This window comes from Pan troglodytes, chromosome 5 (assembly GCF_028858775.2).
Source record: "Pan troglodytes isolate AG18354 chromosome 5, NHGRI_mPanTro3-v2.0_pri, whole genome shotgun sequence".
In the NCBI taxonomy this organism is placed as follows: Eukaryota; Metazoa; Chordata; class Mammalia; order Primates; family Hominidae; genus Pan; species Pan troglodytes.
Genome location: NC_072403.2, coordinates 117,274,701 through 117,300,603, shown reverse-complemented (window position 1 = coordinate 117,300,603; position 25,903 = coordinate 117,274,701). Strand labels below are relative to the sequence as shown.

The 25,903-nt window shown below is 40.7% G+C and overlaps 1 protein-coding gene across 5 annotated transcripts in view; it reads left to right on the top strand.

Moving 5' to 3' along the window:
- The window catches only part of PREP (prolyl endopeptidase), a 127,618-nt gene that overhangs the window by 15,291 nt on the left and 86,424 nt on the right, over positions 1–25,903 (top strand). For all 5 annotated transcript variants that reach the window (XR_010158129.1, XR_010158128.1, XR_010158130.1 and 2 more), the window contains 4 exons: positions 10,414–10,547; positions 11,679–11,809; positions 14,331–14,540; positions 18,889–19,010. Coding sequence is in view for 2 of the 5 variants with exons in the window: in XM_518657.7 (XP_518657.2) it covers positions 10,414–10,547; positions 11,679–11,809; positions 14,331–14,540; positions 18,889–19,010 (597 nt within the window). In the remaining 3 variants the exon portion in view is untranslated. The remainder of the gene's footprint in view (positions 1–10,413; positions 10,548–11,678; positions 11,810–14,330; positions 14,541–18,888; positions 19,011–25,903) is intronic.

Here is a 25,903-nt window from a genome sequence, read left to right as displayed (position 1 = left end):
ATAAGGGGGATGCGGTGTCATAAGTAAGACAGATGCCCATACCAGCATGGAATTTGCCTTGTAGCTTGGGAGGACCAGAGATTGAAGATGGGCATGCCACTTGATCTCTGAGCTGCTAGAGACTGGAGCAGAAAGGAGGCCAAGCCACATCTTGTAGCACAAGCTTGTCTAGCCTGCGGCCCACCGGCCACATGTGGCCCAGGATGGCTTTGAATGTGGCCCAACACAAATTCGTAGACTCTGAAAACATTATGAGATTTTTTTTTTTGCGACTTTTTCTTTTTCTTTTTCTTTTTTTTTTTTTTTTTAGCTCATCAGCTATCATTAGTATTAGTGTATTTTATGTGTGGCCTGTGACAATTCTTACGGTGTGGCCCAGGGAAGCCAAAAGACTGGACACTGCTGTTGTAGAGGCTAAGACTCCAGCCCCATTGGTTCACTATCAGGGAAAGCTCCATTTTAGAAAAGCACACTGTAAATCATTGATGAATTGTTTCAAGTACTTGTATACATTTAATGTTACTGTTTTCTCTGTAAGCAGTTACTCAGCTTTGGTTTCAGTCATCTGCAGTTTTTCAGTGAAAAATGCTGGCATCAGATATGGTATTTTTGGGAAAATAGCAGTTAAAAAGTGAACATCTAAAGAACTACGATAACTGATTTCTCTCAACTTCTTTTTTATTTTGTTTTGTTTTTTGAGATGGAGGCTTGCTCTGTCACCCAGGCCGGAGTGCAGTGGCAGATCTCCACTGCAACCTCCACCCGGCAAGTTCAAGCAATTCTCATGTCTCAGCCTCCTGAGTAGCATGAGTAGGTGGGACTATAGGCATCCGCCTCCACACCTGGCTAATTTTTGTATTTTTATTAGAGACGGGGTTTCACCATGTTGGCCAAGCTGGTCTCAAACTCTTGACCTCAAGTGATCTGCCCACCTTGGCCTCCCAAAGTGTTGGGATTACAGGCATAAAACACCGCACCCGGCCTTAGCTTCTTTTTTTCCCCCACCATGTTTAGGTGCCTAATTCACCATCCCATTCTGCCATGTTCAGGTGAGAAAGTGCTTAGCCATAAAAATCACTGGGGCACTTGTTAAAAATACAAATGCTGAAGCTTCAGTCTGGAGCATTGGATTTCGGTATAAATCTGTTTTCCAAGACCCCTATTCCTCAACCTCAGGTAATTCTTCAGACCCAGAAAGTTTGGGAAAACTGCCCTAGGGAATACTTAGATTACTTGATTAAAGAACAATTATAATACCTTTCATTTTTTTTAGGGCCTATTCATAAGCAGCTAAGTTCTAATAGATGCCTCACTGTTGTTTATAGCATCTTTGTAAATTAGTGTTAATGGTTCCAATTTTTCTCATTGGGGGAAATCAAGGCATGTGACAAAATTTCTGGGACTCTTCCAGATCCTCTGACCATTTGAATCATCTCTTTATTTAATCATATACATGACTCTCTGGAGCTCCAGTTGTACCTCCATAAAATCTCATAACTTTCTACTTGCGCTCTTGTCTGTGCCAACACCTCCCTGGGTCTCTCATACATTGCCACTGAGCTAGATGTTCAGTAACTTCCTAACTTGTCTCTTTTCTTCCAGACTTTTCTTTTTACTCTGCTCCCTCTAGCAACTAATGAGAACCCTTAGCAATGTTGGAACCTCTGCCTGTTCATAGGAAGGCAGTGCGTATAGTTGTTAAATGAGCAACTTTAGAGGTAGAAAGGCAGGATTGAATCTTAGCTCCACAATTTTATTAGACATTGGTCATGTTGGTTTTTTTCTTTCTTTCTTTGAGATGGAGTCTTGTTCTGTCACCAGGCTGGAGTGCAATGGTGCTATCTCGGCTCACTGCAATCTCTGACTCCCTGGTTCAGGCAATTCTTCTGCCTCAGCCTCCCGAGTAGCTGGGATTACAGGCATGTGCCACCACGCCCAGCTAATTTTTGTATTTTTAGTAGAGGTGGGGTTTCACCATGTTGGCCAGGCTGGTCTCAATCTCCTGACCTCGTGATCTGCCTGCCTTGGCCTCCCAAAGTGCTGGGATTACAGATGTGAGCCACCACACCCAGTCTGACAATTGGTTGTGTTTTTTAGCCTCATTTTTCTGACTTGTAATTTGGAGAAAACCGCCTCATATAATTGTTAACATTAAATGATAGTGTTTTTGAGCCATTTAGCAAAGTAGCAGGCACATAGTAAGTGCTTAATAAATGCTCACCATTGCACTCATTATTGAGCCATTTAAATAGTATGGAAATTATGGTTTTTGATAATTTGAAAAACTTCATCCTTAGAGTTATCTGGGACAAGTTCTTTTATTGCAATTAATTCTTGGGTTTTTTCCCCCCATTTTGTTTCACAGTCATTGCTCTGTTCAGTTCTGCTTTCTTTTTGGATCAATTTTAGTCCTTTGTATTTCTTAGTAAATTATTCATTTCATTGAGATTTAAAAATTACTAGCATGAAGTTATGTGTAATATGCTTTTTAAATGACTTTATTCTCCCAATCCGTGGTTATATTTGTTTATAATTTCTAAATTTGAGTATCTGTAGCATCATCTTTGCTTGATTAGTTTAGCCAGAGCTTTGGCTAAATGTGCTTTTTTTCTTTTCTTTTTTAAGCAGATCTAGGAAGTCTAAGTTTCATGCTTAAAAGTTTCTAGTTCATTGATTTCTTATTTTTTCTTGTTATTTAAACATTTTTTATTTTAATGCTTAAAGTTTATTCTTTCTCATAAAACACCTTTATTGTAGAGAACTTGCTCAGTCATCCCCAGCCAGTCCTGGAGCAAGCTTCTGGTCAGCTCTCCTCTTTCCAGCCTGCTCATGGTCATCCAGTCTTATCTCGTTCAGAAAACCAGAGGCTTCCAAGGAAAGCTGTGTTAGTCAGGACACTTTATTACTGGTACCTGAATCCCAACTCAGACCAGCTCACATAAAAAGAGGAGCTGAGTGGCTCACGTTATTGGGGTTCAGGGTATAAGTGCCTTTAGGCACAGTCTGATCCAGGAGTGCATGTGGTATTTTTGGGAACCTGTCTTTTTCTCTTAGGTCATCTGCTTTTCTCTGATAATTTTATTTTTCCAGCAGCCACTCCTATGTGGTAGAGAAAGCTGGGTCTTGTCTCTTTGGGTTTCTCACAGTCCTTGTAGCCCCAAGTGTCTTAGGTTGAGATAACTTCTCCCTTCAAATACTCATCTCTGTCCCTAAAAAAGGATTCTGATTGTTTTGCCTGGGTTTACTACTATTACTATTTTGTTGACTATTGCCTGTGGGTTAGAATTGATGGAAAGACTTTGCTTATGAAAATGAACAGGGTTTACTTATATAAAGAACGTGGAAGGGAGTTAGCATAGTTAGAATACAGACAGAGGTGTCTGTCACATTATCTATGACAGATGGAGGTACAAGCGAGCAGTACCCAGAATCCTCACTGAGAATGCTCAATTGCAGATGATACGATCTGATGGAGAAAGAGGGTAAACCTCAAACTTTCTGAAGGTATAACTGTCACCGTTCCAGCCAGATGTTCCTCATCAGTCACAGTGTGATCACTGCCCTTCAGTACCTGGCATAACCAAGCATGAGCTCTCAGTCTCCCAAGCCTGCTTCCTGTAAACTCCTGAATTCAGTAGTGCAGGACTGGAAGAGGCTGGCTCCCTGATGGGTGAGTCATGCCAGCAAGCCCTGAGATGAGCCGCAGCCTCACCTGCTTGAGGTCCTGCCCAGCCCTGGTCTGGGGGAGGGACATTCTGATTGGCTAGCAGCGGTCACACCCTTTCCCCAACTATCAGTGGGACTTCATATGGCACCAGAAAGAAATAGATGTCAACTCCAACAGTGTTTGCCACATCCCATGAAACTTAATGTGTGTTAGTCTTGTTTTTCTTATTTCTTCGTATTTTCTAAGTAATCTTGTTACAGTTTGGATTTCCTCATTGATACAGAATTATTCAGGAGAGGGAGGATATGAGTGTGTTTAATGTCCTCATGATCAGATATTTAGTTAGGTTTGGATTTGAGGTGCAAATCACCTCTTCACCAGGTTTTTGGTCAGGAAAGTATACACCAAAGAATGGAGCCTAATGGGGTTAAAATTTCAGTTTTCCCTGGTCATGACGAGTATTGAGAACAAGGCTTGAATATCAGGTCGGAGTGATGGTTTCTGCTTCCTCCCTAATTAATAGTAACTAGTCCCAGTGGGGGAACGAGTTGATTTACCCACACGGGGACAAGCAGAGAGGTGGAAAGAGGCCTGACAGGCTTCTAGAAGGCCCCGCCTAGTCTGCTGGTCATGTGCAGCTGGAAGCTTACTATGAGCCCTTTTCACCCAAGAGCAGATGGTCCCAGAGAGAAGAGATGGGCCCACTCTGGGTTTTTTATGTTAAAGTTGACCCCAAAAGATTTTGGGCTCTCACTGATTGAACTAGAATATTTCTCCACCTTGAGAATGAGTAGGGGGGTGCTTGTGGGCCAGGAAAAGAAAGCACTTCATGTGGTGAAGTTAATGGCATTGTGGTCAAAACTGTGACCTGAACAAGCTTTTCTTTCTGGGGCTTAAGATTCCCCCTTTGTTGTCTGATGGGCTGCTAATTTTTGTAAACATTGAGTAAGTCCTGGAAAATTACGAGCACTCTTTTTTTTTTTTTTAATGGTAGAGATTCCTTGGCATAGATATTAGCCTTGGAAAGTACATTATTCCAGTCTTTTATTGTTTCCATTTCTGGACGTGTTTCCTGAAAAGCAGCTGCATCTAATTCTCTTTTGGGCATGACCTACCTTGTCTGTCCTGCCCTCCTGGCCCTAAGTCCTACAGCCTCAGGGTGAGCGCCTCTTGGCTGCTTTTTGATGGGGCTGTCCCTGTACTTGGAGAGTCATTTCCAAATTCCAAATTCTGCTAAAGTGAGAGGGGATCCAAGTGTGCTGCCCCTGCCTTTCACTTAGGCTGGGATTATGGTTTTTGCCACTTTCTCCAGAAGCCCCTGATAGTTGCTTAACCAAGTCCTATATCTGTTATTTGTAACAGATGCTCTCAAAGCCTGTGGGATGTAGATAGCACCACTCTTAGTTTTCATTGGTATTTCAGAAGAGGGGAGGTTGATACCCAGGCCTGAGCCAGTCTCTACCTGGAAGTCCCTCCTGGTCATCTTGCCTGCCTGCCAATGGCACTTGCCCCAGCCCACCCTGCCCTGCCCTGGAAGTAGCTTCCCCTTTATTTGTTCTCCTCTAGCACATATCTTTATCTTTCATTCATCTTGTTAATCACCATGGTGCACATTGTAGTGTTTTGTATAAATATTTATTTAATGAGTAATTCTAGGCATAATTTTTATTCATTTATGTAAGAATTGTAAAAAGATGAGTTTTTTTTTAAGTGAACAGTATTTTTAATTTACACTTCCATTTAGAAAGGGAAAAGTTAGAATTATATATTCAGATGTGGAGCAATCAGTAAGTGAGCCTGTATCTGTATTTCGTAAGTCAATTTTTTAAAATTGACAAGTGAAAATTGTATATATTTAGGTGTGTAGCACGTCATTTTGATATATGTAGAAATTGTGAAATGGCTAAATCAAGCTATTTAACATATGCGTAATTACCTCACATACTTTGTGTGTGTGTGTGTGTGTGTGTGTGTGTGTGTGTGTGTGTGTGTGTGGTGAGAACGCTTAAAATCCCTCTTTGCAATTTTCAGGCAGTTACCATGTTGTACAATAGATCTCTTGAACTTATTTCTCCTGCCTAACTGAAACTCTGTGTCCTTTTACCAACATCTACCCCAACCCCCGCCTCTGGTAAACACCATTTTACTGCTTCTGTGAGTTTGACTCCTTTAAATAAAACATATAAGTGAGAGCATGAGGTATTCATCTTTCCGTGCCTGGCTTATTTCGTAGGACTGCAGTATTTTGTGTGTTAAAATAGAGTACATGAGGGCACTTTGAAAAAAATTTTCTGAAGACATTAGGAGTAAAGGAATCTCAGCTCCCAAATTAAGCCACCCCTTTCCAGATAGCTTTTCTTTTTCTTTTTTAAATTGCAGTATGAACACTTCACATGACAGCTACCCTTGTAACAGATTTTTCTGTGCACAATATAGTATTGCTAACTATAGGTACAGTGTTGTACAGCAGATCTCTAGAACTTAATGATCTTGCATAACTGAAGCTTTGCTTTGCGTTTAAGCTTTCTAATAGTCAAGGCACATGAGATATAAGTAAGATTTCTTAGTTTTGAGCAGCTACTCTTTGCTAGGAAAATGTGTTCAGATTCATCTATGGATATAAAATCTAAACTGTTGACTCTCTTTAGAAGCTCAGCTGCGTGCATCAGGGCTTTCATATTTCAGTTATTTTAATACATCCTAGAATGACACTGTGGGTACTGAAACTCCTTGAACAACAAGGAATTTGTGTTTTCCTCACCCTGCTTCCTTATCACCATGTAACACTTCCATTTTCTTTTTCTTTATTTTTATTCTTTTTCTCCTTTTTCCCCAATTTTTTTTTCTAATATTTAGATCAACCAAGATGGTATACCTGTTAAATACATAAATGACCAAGAAGGCATTTCCCTGGTTAAAATATCAGAAATATTATTGGCGTTTATGTAACCCTAAATTTAACAAAGCTTCTTTACAGAAATTTTCTACCACCTTCATGAAAAGGATTTGCCTGAGTTATAAAGATGTGTGTTATGAAAAAACTTGAGACTTTTAGGAATTTGGACACTCTGGTTTTACATCTAGATATTTGACTTGGAAGAGTGCAGTCTTTAATGGTCTATTTAAAGTAATTAGCTAACATTTGTGGGTAGGGGGTGACAAAATTGGATGTACTAATCCTAGAATTATTTGGTAGCATTTTTATGCCTGGCATAACAGTTTTATGAAAATTTTATATGTGAAAAGCCAGTGTGTCTGCTTCAGGGTGAGATGAATTATGTTGCAGTAGTTGTAATTATACCATGAGACATGTGAAAGAAGCAAAGCAAAATAGAGAAACAGCAGGAGAACACAATTCTGCTTTTCCAAGGAAAATGAACTGAGCAATCTGTTGAGCAGCCTCTGACCCTTGGACCCACCGTAGGCCTAAGTGCAGCCTCATGCAAATCAGAAGGATCAGGGAAATGACATCTTCAGGGTACCCTCCTTAGAGAATCCCTCAGTGGAAGTGCAGGGGCCAGCCAAGACCCTCAGCATGCTGGGGTCTCGTGTGGAATCCTTCTTAGGGCTCTGACTAGAATGTTCTGGTGAGGCCCTCTGGGAAATAGCCAAAACTGCAAACTAACATGTGCTGTGCCCGTTTTCTCTGTTTCCACTCCCATTATAATGGTTGTTCCTGCCCCTTTTAGAGACCAGCCATTCCTCTTGGCCTTGTCTCTCACCTGAACCACTGTCCCAGCCTCCTTACTGGCCTGTCTGTCTCCGCTTTTGCTCCCCTATAGTCTGTTCTCTGTCCAAAGCACGGTAATCTTTCAAAAAGTAAATCTCCTTACCCAATCATGGCTTATTTGCACTTTGATGAGAGATCGAAACATCATATCTGCCCACCAGGTGCCGCCTGCTGTAGCTCATGTCTGGTCGTCTGGCCTCAGCTCATTCCCAGCCTCACTCACCTCCTTACTCTTCTTCACACCTGCCAAGTTATTCCCCCTGCCAGGACTCCCACACCTGCTGTTTCCTCTGCCCGAAACATTCTGCCCCACCTTGCATGGTTGCTCCCTCTCAGTCCTCAATTTGAAACCTCCTCAGAGGGGCTTTCGTGACCACCCTGCTTAATTAGGTACCCTCTTTCCCAGTGATTTTCAAGATCTGCAAGGAATGGCTGGTTTGTAAATTTCCAAACCATTTGTGGATTGAGGTTTTTCCAAACTATAATGAAGATGCCATAGTAATGTCAAATTGCCATAAAGGTTTTCAGCACTCACTCTTGTTTTCTGCACTCTTCTCATTGTGGGCTGGTAGCAAACAGTTCAGGCCAACACTGATCTGTAGTTGACACTTTGGGTATCAAGCAGCATTGCTCTGCTGATTACCCTGTGTATGTCCTTAGAACCAACCATTCTGCAACCCTCTGGCTTTTTGTGGGTGTGTCCCCAGTAGCATGAGCTCCGTGATGACAGGGATTTTAGCTTGGACTTGTCACTTATCCATCCACAATGCCACGATCAGTGTAAACACACACACAAGATTTGTGTTTGGTCCACGTGGATGCTTCAGCTCCCTGATGTTCCTACCCAGCACAGCCCAGTTCATGCAGAAGAAAATCATAGGAGGCCCAGGTTGCGTCTTCCTTCTTTCCTGGGTGGATCTGCTTCATCTCCACATCCTTTTTCAGTCTCTGAGTGATTTTGCTAACTCACTGCATGACCTTAACCAGGGGACTTTAATACCACTTGCCTCCATCTCCATATCTGTGAAGTAGGCATGGTGTTTTCTTCCACTGTAAAATGAAGTAGTGCTTTTGGACACACTTGGTGATCTCCAAAATGCTCCCCTGAGTGGTTTCTCAGATAGGCATTGATTTTATAACTAAAAAACAAAATCCAATTTCCTCCTTGATGTTTTTAATGAGGGAAAGTGCAGTCAGCAAACTTCCTGTAAAGGGCCACATAGTAAATATTTTAAATGTTGCAAGCCACATAAGTCTCTGTTGGTTTTTCCCCTCTAGCTCTTTGAAAATACAAAAACCATTCTGATCTCCAGAGCCACAGGAAAGCGGGCCAGGGCGAAGATTGCCAATCCCTAGTGATAGTTGGAATTGTATTTCTGTGGGACTCAGTAAATTTTATTTTCTGTTTAAATGAAATCAGAAATGTGACCTGTAACAGTTTTATTTTTCTTGAACTGGTCCTCTTGCAAAAATGTTAATTACTGTATTCATACATTACATCCCTTGTCTCTTGTTTTTAAATGCATCGTAATCAATGAGCTTTGCAACAGTTTGTCTCACCACAAAATCATGGTTCTCCAGAGCGGGATTGGTGGTTTTTGTAGGGGAACCCAAAGCATTGTTGCACATTTGAAGACCATTGTGAGCTTGGATGGGCCCTTAGAGTTTGATGATGTATCCAAAAGTGAACTCTGATAATAATGCATTTTTCCCTGCCATTCAAAGTATATTATGGTCTTAATTTCCTGAAGTTTTTCCCTGATGATTTACTTATTTATAGACATCTGATGAAATCTTCTATTGAATTTAAAGCTGATACAATGTTCTTGTTTCATTTCTTGCTAATAGCCAGATGTGAATTACTAGTAGCCAAGTTTTTATGGTATTGTCAACTTTTTAACTGGTTAGTTACAAATACGGTGTGCTTGGATACAACTCATCTTTTGTAAAAGCCCCTTTTCCTGCCTTCACTACCAGTATTTCCTGACGGCCATCTCTTGCCTTTCTTATAAACCATGTTGCTGATATTCTTCTGCAATGCCACTTGTTTCAGGTGTTTTTTGTTTTTGTGTGTGTTTTAAGACAGTCTCCCTGTGTCGCCCGGGCTGGAGTGCAGTGGCACGATCTTGGCTCACTGCAACCTCTGCCTCCCGGATACGAGCGATTTTTGTGCCTCAGCCACCCTGAGTAGCTGGAATTACAGGCACCCACCACCACGCCTGACAAATTTTTGTATTTTTAGTAGAGACAGGGTTTCGCCATGTTGGCCAGGGTGGTCTCGATCTTCTGGCCTCAAGTGATCCACCCGCCTCAGCCTTCCAAAGTGCTGGGATTACAGGCATGAGTCACTGCACCTGGCCTCCAGTGTTTTTTCAATGTTCTTTGGTTGCAAATTTTAGCAAAGTTCTCTGATTGAAATTAACATGGTAGTAGGTCTTAGAAAGCCAAAATCGATAAATAGCGCCTGGGTATCCCTAACTTTCTCTCTTTGACTCTGACTTCTCTTGGGATGGCCAGGTGCTGAATAAGGAGCCTGGAACCATGGCACTGTGTAAATGCAGATTATTGGCAGTGTGTGATCTGAGCTACAGTATAGTGTGTTTGTTAGGAGCGTGGATCTGGGAGCCAACTCTGCCATCTGCCACTTCCTAGCTGTATGATGTCGGGCAACTTTTTAACCACTCCAAACCTCAGTTTCCCCATATGTAAAGTTGGCCTAATAAAAGGACCTTCTCCATAGGATTATTGTGAGTTCTAAATAAGTTAATACTTGCTCTGTAAGCATTAGCTGAGTTAGTACCATGTAAGCATTGGTTGTTACTACATATTAATCAGTCACTTGGCAGGAGCTGGGCAGGTATGAAGAAGAGTAAGGAGGTGAGAGAGGCTGGTAATGAGAGAGAAGAGGCACTGGCCAAGAGACAAAGTGTGCTTTTTCTGATACATATTAGTGGAGAATATTTCACATGGAAAATTTTATATTTAACTTGCTTTGTCCATTTTAATTTCTCCACAGGCCTTTGTGGAGGCCCAGAATAAGATTACTGTGCCATTTCTTGAGCAGTGTCCCATCAGAGGTTTATACAAAGAGAGAATGACTGAACTATATGATTATCCCAAGTATAGTTGCCACTTCAAGAAAGGAAAACGGTGAGACTGCTTTTACTGAATTTCCTTTTTATTTTCAAAGTAAATGCTTTCTTAAATTGTAAAATACAAATTCCAGATAACATGTCCTTGTATAAGATTAATTCATTATAAGGAATTAATTTCTATGCCTGAATATGAGAGTAATATTTTTGATCTATTAGGTGTTGTCCAAATTGTTAAAATAATAGTTAAGAAATTTAGTAGAGATAGGTCATATAAAGAAATCTAGATTATAGGAAATTGTCGTCTTATCGGTAGTAATTGGTGAGATAGGATGATTCATAGACAGCAGTGGAGGGTTGTTTGCCTCCGAAGTTAATTATCTTTGATGTATACTACTTGGAAACATTTAATTCTGTGTTTTTCTTCTGTCAAAGAATGGTGAAATGGGTGAATTCACTTCTCTTGTTCCTGTCCCGTTAACACCCACTTACAGATGTTTTCTTGATCTTTCATTAAATCTCTTTGGAGCCACTATCACACATTTACTTTAGACTTTCTTCAGCCCTCTGCCATTCTTACAGAGATCGGCAACGTACAGTCTGCCTACCAAACCCTGGCTGCCTACCTATTTTTATAAATAAGGTCTGATTGGGACACAGCCATGCTTATCGGTTTACGTATTGTCCATAGCTGCTTTTGTGCTGCAGCTACAGGCCTGAGTATTATAGTGACAGACTGTATGGCTCACAGAGCTTGAAATATTTGCAGTCTTGCCCTTTACAGAGAAAGTGTACTGACCTTCCACCCTAGCAGCCTTGCTAGGGAAAAGAACCAGAATTTTATTTTAGAAAAGTCTGCTTTCTTCTTCATTTAAAAGAAAAAGTTACTGCTTTATTTGAATATCAATTTTTATTTTAACACATAAAATGGTCTTTATTTGCCTCTACTCGGCTAATGTGCAGGATTACAATACAGGATTTGAATATGGAAAGCAATTCTGTTAACAAGCTCTAGGTAGAGAGAAATGATGGGACCTTTCACCCAAGTCCCCACGTCCCTTTGATGGCCAGATTACAGTGGTACCTTTTTAGGTCTTTGGTTTTGTTTTGGTTTTTGCTTGTGTGTGTTTGGTTTTACTCCACAAATAGAAAACTCCACAGCTGAATAAAGACCATCTCTGTTCCCCAGGTATTTTTATTTTTACAATACAGGTTTGCAGAACCAGCGAGTATTATATGTACAGGATTCCTTAGAGGGTGAGGCCAGAGTATTCCTGGACCCCAACATACTGTCTGACGATGGCACAGTGGCACTCCGAGGTAAGTGCTACACAGAGAGGCCCGTGGAACTCCCAAGACCCTCACTTGGAGCTCTGAAGTTAATGCAGTTGCTTTACCTCTGAAATGCCAGGCAGGGTGTGGACCATATTGTGGAACAGATGCACATACAATATCAGGAAAGCTAATTTTTGCACAGTATATTTAGAATACATGAATAGTCACATTCCTCTTTTCCACTCTGATGGCATGAAGCAGAACTGGAAAATAATTAACACTGGACCCAAATTAGCTTCTAGGGCTTCTGGAATCTTGACATATCATCATCATTTCCTCCAACATCCCTGAGACCTACCTGTGATTAGAAAAAAATAAGTCGTCTTCTATAAGAAGTTTAAGCTGTACAAAGATTATTCCAACTATAAATATTAAACAGGAAAGAATGTTTATCAGATCAGTTTCCCTCTTGGGAAGGAGGCAATTAGAGTTTTAAAAATCTAGTTAATTGTCAACATGTTAGAATTACAAGTAAAAACACACAAATCTTGTAGAAATTGAACAGCTGGGTATCCTGTTCCCTGAAGATGGAGGTTTAAAGACTAAGTTTGTCCACAGTTGCTGTACATCTCCTACTTAACTCTGCCCCTAAGATAACCTCCTCCGTAGGCCATAGAGAAGATTATCCAAGGTTTCTGCAGTAAGCAGAGTTCTAGGGTAAGGAACTAAGTTATTCTCCAGTTCTGTATTTTAATAATTGTAAACTCTACAATGATAATGATGTTCTAGATGACGTTGGCTCAGCATTTCTCCTGTAGTACCTTCTGGTTTTATAGAAAAAACCATATGATTAGTTATGGCCCTCTAGAATTGAGAAATTGAGACATTGAAGTCCTCTGTAATCAATAAGATGGGAGTTATAGAGCCCCGTTCCATCAGACCTGTGCAAAGACCCTTTTTTATACAAACACTTCTAACCATGATCCAGTCATTCAGTGGTCCACCTTCCCCTCCCTCTGAATAGGCTGTGTATATGAACAATGATCCTTTATCGAACCAGTATCGAAAATAAGACATCAGCCAGCTCAGATTCTTCCATGAATCTGAGCTTGTAGTTTTCAGTGAATTTAATACACTGGTTCTGTTGAAGTAACATATCCCATATAGGAATTCATTTAGTTTCCACAAGGATCTATCTTGCAGCCCATCCAGAGGGACAGGGTCTTAACTCCCACCCTGATAATGCATTCTTCTAGTGACTTCTTTATGGAATGTTTGCTATGGACAAAGCCTTGATGGGCGAGAAGCTAAATTAGGCATGAGACCTGCCTCAAACAGTCATTGAGTTTTCTAAGAGTGGTATTATAGGGAAGTTATCACAAAAGGAGTAAACATTCAGATTATTTTTGTAGTATATGATTTTTAAACATACTTTTCAAATCAAAATGTTTTATTTAAATTTTTCTGAAAATTTTCTGAGAGATATATATATATATATATATAAACAATTCAAACACTCCAGTGCTATGTAGAATAAAAGGTGAATATGTTTCTTTTTCCTATCACCTTCTAGACTCTTTTCTGCATTTACATACATATGAGCCTAGATACTTTATAGGACCTACAATGGTTAATGAGTAGGTTCTGTGAAATTTTAAACAAATGAAATTCCACGTAAAAGAATAGGAAACCTCTAATAATAGTTGAGCTTCTTAAAATTTTCATTCCCCAATAACGTTTAGCAAACAGCCTAAGAGGAAATCTCTGGTGTCAGAGTCTCCAATAGGAGGTGTTGTATTGAATGCTTTACATACTTCATAATTTAAAAAGCTAATATGAAACACAAGTATTTGCCAGGAAACATTCCATAGTGATTAGAACATTCCGCCAGGGCCCTAAAGGACTGTGCATGGCACGACAGTCTATAGACATGTTGCTTTTCCTTTCACAATTTCTTGTGGAATGTGCACTCCGGGCGCCTTCACTGCAAACCCTCAGGCTTTATTTACCTAGACCTGTAATGGTCAGACAGTGTGGACATTAATCCTTGTGCACAGGTAATGCTCCAAAAATGAGGCTGTAACAAGGGATTTTAGATAATTTGGAATCAATCCCCCAAATTACCTAATGACTACAATTTAGTTCTATTATATGGTATGTGTCATAATTCAGTCATTACTCTAAAAGCAGTTTCCTTTTTCTCCTTATTCCCTTTAGAGTATAAATAAAATATGACAGAAGTCCCAGATGAGCTCTGCTTTTAACTGAACTGCCTATTGCATTATAAAAATTTCAAAATGAAAGCATTTTAGTAGGCATATAATCTAATATTTCATTTTATAGACAAATTAAGACCTGGAGAGGTTAGGAAGCTTGTCTAAGGTTATAAGGGTAATTCCTGTAAAACTTGGGCTGAGCCCCCAGGATTCCTCACTACCAGATTCCTATTCCTTTTGTTGCCACATTCTACCTCCGTGTTATGAAAGAGAGCTTTGTTAGATGGCATAGAGAACCGTGGAGTTGTGTTCCGTGTTTGTCACTGGATGATTTCTCCTGTGTCCCATAGGTTACGCGTTCAGCGAAGATGGTGAATATTTTGCCTATGGTCTGAGTGCCAGTGGCTCAGACTGGGTGACAATCAAGTTCATGAAAGTTGATGGTGCCAAAGAGCTTCCAGATGTGCTTGAAAGAGTCAAGTTCAGCTGTATGGCCTGGAGCCATGATGGGAAGGGAATGTTCTACAACTCATACCCTCAACAGGATGGAAAAAGTGATGGTGAGTGAAGACTTCAGATGAAGCACATTTTTCACAAAATGAAGTGTGACTTCAAATGACTGAAAAGAGATGCTGAACCCTACATAGAGGTTGTGTGGTCCAGAACCATGTTTCCTCAAAGGATGTTGTATCAGTTGGCTTTGCTGTGTAATAGACCCCACCAAAATGTAGTAGCTTAGAATAATAAACATTTGTTTTTGCTATGAGCCTATGGGTTGGCCAGGTAGTTCTTCTGGCCTTGGCTGAGTTCTAACATGTATCTGTGGTCAGCTGCAGGTTAGTTGGTTCATCTTGGCTTGGCTCTTTTACATTTCTGGGGCCTCAGCTGGGACGACTAGCAGACTAGCCTGGGTTTGCTCACATGGCAACTCAGTAGAATTGCAAGACGGGGAGCTGAATGACACAGCCTTCTTAATGCCTAGGCTTGCTCCTGGCACGTCAGCTTTGCTGCATTCTGTTGGCTAAAGCAAGCCAGAGGGCCAGCCCCTTTTCAATGGGTGGAGAAATAGATACAGGGAACTGCGGAAAAATGAGATCATTATTACAATCAATCAGTCTCTTATAGATGTGTTGTATCTCCTAAGGAGATTATGGAGAAGGTGAATTTTTAAACCGAACCAAACTATTTGATTATGTTGAGTGATTATAAAACTTTACTACTGCAGTAATCGCATATTCTCCTCTGATCAGAAGTTATAGGTCACCTGTTGGTTGCCATTTATCTTGATACTTTTCTCCTTGTTACTTTCTGGACACACCTTTATTGTTCTTCTCTTTAATTGCACAAAGATCCTGTTGTGTTCAAGGGGTTCCTCCCTCTTTGCTCCTTCACTTCTAAATTTTCCCAGGCAGGAAGGGCTATGTACCTTGTACCTTACTGGTACAATGTGTCATTTTCTTCCTTTTGCTACCCCACATTTCAACGTGGTATGTAGCATTTTCTTGTTATGTTGGTTGGTCTTTACAGGTAAGTTTTACAATCCCTGTGTTAGAGATTAGGAGCTTGGGCACAGAGGCTCAGTAATTTGCTGGAGGGCTGGGATCTGGCAAGAAACACAGCTACTCCAGTGCTTTCTGCTGTACCTGTTGTCCCCTTATCATGACTTGTTGTATCTTTGTCATCTTTAAATATCCTTGCTTTCTTTTCTGTTTTTTTTTTCCCCCCACAATTGAATTGAGAATAAGGCTACAGTGTTTTTCATCTCTTGGCTATGTTTAGCTTTTTCTGCCTTTTGATTAGGCTACATCAAGACCTTTTTTATAAATTCACCAATGAATTACAAGATGAGCTAAAAGTAGGTTTTTTATTCAAGGATGTTGGCTAAAGAAAGATGTCTGCGCTCTGGAAACGAAATTAGCTGCTTGTGTTAAGAGTGCCCCAGAGTTAGAAAATGTTAGTTATTTCCACCTTCTGGGAAACAAAAAAAGTATAACTGGCCAATTCATGTTAGAGAACGTTATTACATTAACTTGTAAAAAACAAAAGTTATTATTTACCATCAGCTTTCAGTGTTGTCACAAAATAATAATAATTAGTAATTGTGATAGATATAAGAAAGCCAACATCTCAGTAGCCTCTCAGACTGTGATGGGAGCCTTACAAATGAAACTAAGCAATTCCTACCATGTGCTTCTTACCAGTGTCCCTGAAAGCTCAATGACAATCACTTAAGTGCCATGAAGCTTTTTTTACATTCTGGTATTATCTTACGTTTTTCCCTCCCTTGCCCTGAAAGCTTGGTACGTCATCATAATGAAAAAAAGAAGTTCAGCCTCAAAGAAGGCTCCAAAATCAGCAAATATGAGTTAATTACTTTCAGTTTGATATTCAACTGATGCTTAACCTTTTTTTTTTTTTTTTGAGATGGAGTCTCACTGTGTCACCCAGGCTGGAGTGCAGTGGCGTGATCTCAGCTCACTGCAACCTCTACCTCCTGGGTTCAAGTGATTCTCCTGCCTCAGCCTCCCAAGTAACTGGGACTAGTTAGCGCCATGCCCAGCTAAATTTTTTTTGTATTTTTAGTAGAGATGGGGTTTCACCATATTGGCCATGCTGGTCTTGAACTCCTGACCTTGTGATCCTCCCACCTCGGCCTCCCAAAGTGCTGGGATTATAGGCGTGAGCCACCACGCCTGGCCGATACTTAACTTTTTAAAAAGTAAAGTTTAGTTTTTAGAACAGTTTTAAGTTAACAGCAAAATTGAGAAGAAAATACAGAGACTTCTCATGTGCCTCCTGCCCCCACATATTCATTTTACCTCTCTTATTATGAACATCCCCCACCAGAGTGGTACATTTGTTTTTCATTGGTAAATCTACATTGACACATCATTATCACCCAAGTTCATAGTTTACTTTAGGGTTTGATTTTGGTGTTGTACATTCTGAAGGTCTGAACAAATGTATAGTGACATGTATACATGTGTTGTAGTATCATACAGAGTAGTTTCCCTGGCCCTAAAAATCCTTTGTCTTCTAACAATTCATTCCTTTCTCACCCCAATCTTTGGCAGTCACTGATCTTTTTACTGTCTTTATAGTTTTGTCTTTTCCAGAACATCCTGTAGTTGGAATTAGACAGTATGTAGCCTTTTCAGATTGGCTTTTTTCGCTTACTGATAATACATTTAAGTTCCCTACATGCCTTTTCACAGCTTGATGGCTCATTTCTTTTTAGTGTTAAGTAGTCATTGTTTGAATGTGCCACAGTGTATCCGTTCACCTACTGAAAGAATGCTCAGTTGCTTCTAAGTTTTAGCACTTATGAATAAAACTTCTGTAAAAAATCTGTATGCAGGTCTTTGTTTGGACACAAGTTTTCAACTCCTTTGGGTAAAGGAGCATGACTGTGGGATCATGTGGTTAAGAGTCTGTTCAGTTTTATAAGAATCCTCCAAAACTCTTCCAGAGTGGCTACACCATTTCGCATTCCTGCCAGCAATGAATGAGAGTTCCTCTTGTTCCACAACGTGGACAGCATTTGGTGCTATCAGGGTTCTGAATTCTGGCCATTCTTACAGGTGTATAGTTATATCTGAATTTTTTTTTTTTTTTTTTTTTTTTTTTGAGATGGAGTCTCACTCTGTCTGGGACTAGTTAGCGCCACGCCCAGCTAATTTTTTTTTTTGTATTTTTATAAATACCCAGGCTGGAGCACAGTGGCGTAATCTCAGCTCACGGCATCTTCTGTCTCCCGGGTTCAAGCAATTCTTGTATCTCAGACTCCCAAGTAGCTGGGACTACAGGTGCATGCCACCCCACCCGGCTAATTTTTGTATTTTTAGTAGAGACGGGATTTCACCATGTTGGTCAGGCTGGTCTCGAACTCCTGACCTCAGGTGATCCACCTGCCTCGGCCTCCCAAAGTGCTGGGATTACAGGTGTGAGCCACCACGCCCGGCCATATCTGATTGTTTTAATTTGGATTTCCCTAATGATATATAATGTGGAGCATCTTTCCATATGATTATTTGCCATCTGTGTATCTTTGGTCAGATGTTTGTCAAGGCCTTTGGCCTAGTTTTTAATCATTTTTTTGTTTGTTTGTTTGTTTGTTTGTTTGTTTTATTGCTGAGTTCTTTGTATATTTAGGAATTTTATAGTTTTATGTTTTACATTCAGGTCTGTGATCCATTTTGAGTTAATTTCTCTAAAGGGTGTAAGATCTTGTCTGGATTCATATTTTTGCCTGTGGATGTCTGGTTGTCCCAGCACCTTTTTTTAAAAAGGCTACTAGGCTCTCTTTCCTGTTCCATTGATCTATTTGTCCGTTGTTTTGCTAATACCATATTATCTTGATCACTGTAGCTTTATAATAAATCTTGAGGTTAGGTGCCAGTCCTCCAACTTTGTTCTCCTTCTGTATTGTGTTGGCTAGTCAGTATATTTTGCCTTTGCATGTGAACTTTAGAATCAGTTTGTCAATCCACAAAATATGTTTCTGGGATTTTGTTTGGGATTTCATTAAATCTGTAGACAAAAATGGGAAGAACTGATATCTTGACAATATTGAGTCTTCTTATCCATGAACATGGACTAGCTCTTCATTTATTTAGTTCTTCTACTTCTTTCATCAGAATTTTGCAGTTTTCCTTAGATAGATCTTACACATATTTTGTTAGATTTATACCTAAATATTTCATTTTTGGAGGTGCTAATGTATTGTTTCTAATTTCAAAATCTACTTGTTCGTTGCTAATATATAGGAAAGTAATTGATTTCTGTATGTTAACCTTGTATCCTGCAGCCAGCTACTTGTTAAATGTGTCTAGCATTCTGCAATATGGGTGGAATTGATTTTCTTAAAATTATCAAGTACATTTCAGTGTACATTTTTAACTCCTTCAGGCACAGAGACATCCACCAATCTCCACCAAAAGCTCTACTACCATGTCTTGGGAACCGATCAGTCAGAAGATATTTTGTGTGCTGAGTTTCCTGATGAACCTAAATGGATGGGTGGAGCTGAGGTATTGTACAGCTGTGAAATTTTACTCCCAAAGACTGTGTTTCATGGATGTGTGTATAAATATTCTTATTATGTGGTGACCTTTATGGATGGCAGAAGTCCCATGAGTGAATATTCTTTTGTTAAAAATATTGGTATTCAGATTGACTCTTAATAATGGAGGTGATAAACCTTTAACTGCAATCTCAACCTATTACTGTTAATATTAAAAGTAATACTTTGAGGGTAAAAAAGTAATTTTACTTCTAGTAAAAACTATAAAAGTACCTAGTAAGGTAAAACATGAACCTTTCAAAACTCAGAATCCTGCCTCTCAGAGGTGAGTGTGGTAGCCTTCCACAAATTTTCTTTGTACATACAAGTGAGAATATGGGGGAAAGAGAGTGTGTCTTTCCCTTTTTTATACAACTGTGCTCTTTTCATGCATATTGTTCACTTGTTTTTACATTAAAATGAGTGTCTTTTAGACATTTTCTCATCAATATTCATATATTCCTTGGGGGTCTTGACAGGGACCAACCTCTTGAAGTGATAGGTTTTTAAGTTACTGGCCTAGAATTTAGTATGTATTTTGAGAATCAGCTGTGAAGAAACTTAGGGGTACTTGGAGTAAAATTTTGACTCTGGTTAGTTCATTCCTGTGTACTAAGAAATACTTCTTGTTAGAGAAGCATTCTGAATATGTTTTAATATGGGTGGGATGTTATTCCATTTTTAGTGGGAATGAGGAATGTACTACAAACTTTTTAGCTCATTGAGACACCTCTTCAGTTGAAAAACAATTAGCAGTTTGTTAGGAAAGGGACATTTTCAATTTTAACTTACGTTCCTCTGTCTACTTCGTTGGGGGACAAAACAGGAATCTATGGTATTTTATTCCATGGGAATTGATCTTCTGCATTCCAAATTGTCCTTTTATTTATTTGGGTTTTCTAGACCAGGGGTTAGTAAAAAAAACTGCTGCCACTGGGCTGGATCTGGCCTGCTGCCTGTTTTTGTAAATGGAGTTTTTTTGTGGCACAACCACACCCATTTTCACCTGCTTTCAAATTAGAACTGCAGAGTTGAGTAATTGCCACAGAAGTCTGTATGGCTCACAAAGCTGAAAATATGGACTATCTAGACCTTTATGGAAAAAGTTTGCCAGATTTTAGTAGAATGTGTTAAAAATAAATTTATAGGACATTTTGTTACCCTAAAATTTGTCCGTTTTTCATGCCTTTTCTTTCCCATCTAACTTCCCACTCTACCAGCTTTTCTTGTGCAGTTGCTATTGTTGTTTTTCTCACGTATTTGTTTTTAATGGCTTTTCTGAGATCTATTTGGAGATTGTTTCTGCCAAGTTTTCTATCTACTACATCTTCTCCTCATACATAAGGCTTCTGCGTACCATATATATGAAATAATATACATTTTTTACCTTCATCTGAGTGAAATAGGATTAAGATAAATATGCTACCAAAATATTATATGATATATAATCTCATAAAATTGACCATTATAACCATTTTTAAGTGTACAACTTACAAATTGTACTTAAGTGAAGTGTACTTTAAGTGAACTTACAAGTTCAGTGGCATTAAGTTCATTGACATTGTCGTACAACCGTTATCATCAATCCTCAGAACTTTTTCATTTTGCAAAGTGGAAACTCCACCCTGTGAACAATAACTCTTCATTTCCCCCACCCCTCTCCACCCACCACTGCCATCACCTGGCAGCCACCATTCTACTGTCTGTCCCTTTGTATTTGACTGCTCTGGGTACTTCATACACATGTCATCTTACAGTATTTGTCTTTTTGTGACTGGCTTCATTTAGCGTAACATCTTCAAGCTTCAGCCATCTTGTAGCGTGTATCGGTTTCCCTCCTTTTTGACGCTGAACAATATTCCATGTGTGTGTGTGCCACAGTTTATTTATCCATTCATCCCTGGGCACTTGGGTTGCTTTCCACAGCATTGTTATGAGTAATGCTGCTGTGAGCAGCTAGTGTTTACAAATAGAGTGGAAATATATCACATGCATTAAACATATGTATAGTCACTTCTGCTAGCTAGGCAAATAAAAAGAAAAGCAAATTTAAATAGTTCAGATGATCCTTCTACCATTCTTTCAATAGATGTACACTCTGCATAACTCATCTGATATAATCTTTACTACAGTCTGAGAAGGAAGGAATGCATAAAGAAAATAAAATACCTACTAGGGTAATTATCTTGCAAGTCCATGCTGGAACTGCCTGCTGGGTCTGTTAGGGCCACAGCCTGTATCTTCTTAACCACTATGTACACTGTTTCCCTGATCAAGAGGAAAGGGCACACAAAAATTGAGTAATGACTTTATTTATGTTTTATTTATTTATTTATTTTTGAGATGGAGTCTCGCTCTGTCGCCCAGGCTAGAGTGTGGTGGCTCAGTCTCGGCTCACTCCAACCTCCGCCTCCCGGGTTCAAGCGATTTTCCTGCCTCACCCTCCTGAGTAGCTGGGATTACACAGGCATGGACCACCACACCGGGATAATTTTTGTATTTTTAGTGGAGACAGGGTTTCACCATGTTGGCCAGGCTGGTCTCAAACTCCTGACCTCAGGTCATCCGCCGGCCTCAGCCTCCCAAAGTGCTGGGATTATAGGCGTGAGCCACCATGCCCAGCCTAAGAGTAATGACTTTAAAGAATAGCAATAAATAAAGGGATGCATCTCTACTGCACAGAAGTAATAAATGAAGTTGTTTAAAAAAAAAAAAAGCTAAAGGAACAATATAAAGTGAGTCCTTTATATTTGATCTTTATTGGATCAGGGCCCTATTTAGTGAATTACGCAGAGGAAGTCTGTAAGAAAACTCGTGGGCTCCGTAAACAAGAAGTGGGTGTAGACTTCCCTCAAGCAGTGTTCCAGAACTTGGGTGGTCTTGTTGTGACTGGTGTCATCCCACCAGTTACCATGGCTGGTCAGGCAGGTCTGGCTGGCTAGGTAAGTGCTCCTTCCTTCCTCCTTTCCCAACCCAGCTGTATGTGATCTGAGCAAAAGGACCATCTTGCTACATGGAGGAGTACTCTTGTCACTTAAACATGAACTCTAGAGTTCTGCTGCTGTGACACCTCAGAAGCCTCAGGTCCAATCTGAATTGATGGTCCAGTTCCAAGTCTTCACTCAGAAAAATCTGGATCGTGAAAAAAATCTTGAGGTGGGAATTTCTTGTGCCCTTCAAGAAGTGTGATAAAGCCGGGGGAGTCCAAGAAGCAGGTGCACTGTAGAACTAGCTGGGCCAGAAGCACCCATGGCTGGTGGACACATTAGCTCTCAGGCTATTCACTGGAAATGAAGCAATTTCTTAACAGCCTTTATTTAGTGATTTGCATCTTAGAGAAAAGCAATAAATGGAATCCCACTCTGTCACCCAGGGCGGAGTGCCGTGGCATGATTTCGGCTCGCTGCAACCTCCGCTTCCCAAGTTCAAGCAATTCTCTTGCCTCAGCCTCCCGAGTAGCTGGGATTACAGGCTCATGCCACCATGCCTGGCTAATTTTTGTATTTTTAGTAGAGACAGGATTTTACCATGTTGGCCAGGGTGGTCTCAAACTCCTGACCTCAAGTGATCCGCCCATCTTGGTCTCCCAAAGTGCTAGGATTACAGGCGTGAGCCACTGTGCCCAGCTGTAGTCCTCTTTATAACCATGTACCAAAGGCATGTGCTGCAATTGTTGCTTTTATTTAATTGTTGCTTTTGTTATAAAAGTACTTGCTTTTAGTCCAGTCATAGAACCTAGTATTTAGATAACAGTTTTTACAGTGTCTATGATGAGAGAGCCAGTGTTAGAGTGGGAGGACTGTACTGGAACAGAAATTTTTATTCTAGTTCAGTCTGTGGCCTTGGGCAAGTCACTTAATCTGTTCAAGGTCATTTCCTTTATTTCTTCCAGGGCTTTTTCAGCTCTGAAACTGGACGGAGGATTTATCACAGCATCTCTTAGCCTCCTGGGAGAGAACTTAGCTGCTGGGTGTGAGAGAAGCAGGACACAGGGCAGGATGCGGGCTTTGTGGGTGTGGGTGGAGGAACCCTGTGGGCAGAGACTGGATGTGCTTGTGGACGTGTGCAGATTTCTCTGGCTTGCTGTCGTCAACCTCCCCTTCGGCTGCCGCAGTCCAAGTTCACTGAGAACTTCTCTTTATATCCTAGATGCTGTCTCCTCGTGACTCAACTTCCTTCTTCACAGATACCTCCTCTGCCTTCCTGCATGGACAGGTCTGTCTTGCCTTGATCAGGCAGATCTCAGGAAGTTCCAATCAGGAAGCAGCTTTAGTTTCCCCACTGTTGCCCTCCGTCACGCTGTGACAGCGTGTCTTCCTGGGACGACTGCCTTCAACCTGGCAGAACTCCTTGCTTTCTGGACACTTTTGGTTATTGGAACTGCTATTAAAGGTTCATTGCAGTCCAGAACAAAATATCGCTCTCTCCAATTTACATGCTTTCGCCCTCTACCCAGCTCAAGTTTGCCAAGCCCCTCTCCTTGCCTATTCATCCTGTTAGTTTTCCCAGTAGCCACGCAGGGAGGAGGAGTAAGACAAGAGAAGCTGGAGTTTTGCTTACTGGGAATTGTTTATTGGTCTATCATTGTTTGTTGGCCTCTCTTGGCTGCTTGCAATGAGGATGTATGTCCAGGTTCCAGCTCTCCTTATGCCATCCTTTTTTTAGAGACATCCCCTCGATTTTTGGAAACTCTGTACTTTGCTGTTCCCTGATGTGGGTTATAAACCCTCTGGCCGCCCTTTTGCACCACCTGCCTGCCCCAAAGCTTTTGATCCCAGAAGCATTCCCTCGAGATTCAGACTTCTCTGCCTTTCCTTCCTCCACCCTTTTTCATCAGGGACCTTTCAAGATGTCTCGAGGCCAGCTGTCTTCCTGGTAGCTTCCTGGGTACCTCTTGCTCCAGGGGAAGGCATATCCATGGGTTACTCTGTTCTGGAAGTACAGGATGTGTTCACTGCCCTCCTCACTTTCAGCCAGGGACCTCGGGAAGCCTCCCACATTCAGTCCCTCCTGCACATGTCCAAAATGCTGGGCTCAGGAACAGGAGCTCCCTTGTGCCCCTGGGGTGTAACATGAAACAGCTGCCATTGGGCTTTGATGGGCAGAGGTGCCAGTTATTTAATATAGACTGTGAGGCTTTACTTGAAGGACAGTTTCATGGCAGGATAGAAATTGTCAGGTTCTATTGGACCAAAAAAAACCAAAAACCCACAAAGCTCTGTTTTAAAGTGAATTGTGAGCATTTGGGGAGAAAAAAATCCTAAAGAAATCAAACACTTTGTGGCACTGTTCCCAGCAGAGGGTGCTCTAGAATGAAGATTGTGAAAATGCATCATCCCTTTAGAAAGGATTAAGGAAAAAATGCCCAGCTTCTTTGTGATTATCTCCCTAAATCCTATATTGAGAACCTAATTCTGTTATACCTAATTCTTGAAAAGTTTTTTTTTCAAAAGTAATCCTGAATCTTAGTATCTGTCATATGTCTCCACAAGCCATTTTTATATGTTCACCTGTGAACCCTAGTAATTAAAAACATATATATTACACATATATTAACATATAAAGTGTGTTGCCTGATGCTTGACTTATAGTAGGCATGCAGTGAATGTTAATTTCCTTACTCTTCCCATGTCCCCTGTGGAAGTTCATGCACATGAAGACCAGCAGGGTCTCACCTTCCAGAACAGACACAGAAAAGTCCAGTGGTGTTCCTGGTGGGGGGTCCCTGCCTCCTCTGCCCCTTGCTGGTTGGCTGTTTCTGACTTGGACCAGTAATTGCTCAGTAGCCCTCTTCCCAGTTGGCACAGTCCATATTTATTCCCCAAGTACTTAGCCCTTGCCTTGTGTCCACCACTGTTTCATTAGCACTGCCTTACGTGATAATATTCACCGTGCTGATAAGCACACAGGAAAATCTCAGCAGCATGGTTGGGAAGGCAGAAAAGTCAGAAAGCCAAGCTAGAGACGTGGATGTGAGTAAAGAAAGAAGGCTGTGCCGCTCTTCATACATAAAACAATCCTGCAGGAGAGAGTCGTTTTTAGTAGACATGTTGGATTTGTTGATCAATCGCTTTTCTTACAGAACACTTGTTTTGCTCAGCAAGGAAGGAAATAAGACAAACCGTAGATACTTTCTTTGTGAGATGGAGTCTCGCTCTGTCGCCCAGGCTGGAATGCAGTGGTGTGATCCTGGCTGCCCGCAACCTCCACCTCCTGGGTTCAAGCGATTCTCGTCCCTCAGCCTCCCGAGTAGTTGGGATTACAGGCATACGCCACCATGCCCAGCTAATTTTTGTATTTTTAGTAGAGACGGGGTTTCACCATGTTGGCCAGGCTGGTCCTGAACTCCTCACTTCAAATGATTCGACCGCCTCGGCCTCCCAAAGTGCTAGGATTACAGGCTTGAGCCACCACACCCAACCCCAACAGTAGATTGTTGAATAACCAAATTTATCAAACAGACAACCAGCTAACTTAGAAACAGTAGTGCCTATATCATGTCAAGTCCTACATTATTTATTTTATTTTGTACGTGTTGTTTTCTTAGAATTTTCTGTTTTATCAGTTTCTGGCATACCGAGCAACACAACATACAGTATTTGGATTGATTTCTTTTTTCCTTCTATTGCTGTAGTACCACACTGTACTGGGAAAGCTGGGTAACTTTATTTGTTAAAATTATTAATGCATACTCACATGTGCTTATGGCTCCCCTGTATGTCTGTTACTGGCATTGCCCCTTATTTTTATTACAAATCCATAAATGAGTTTCATATATGAAAAGTCATCATTGTAGGTGGCTAGTTTTAAAAGTTTTCCTAAGTGTTAGAAAAATAATATTAAAGGGATGTTGCCATGATT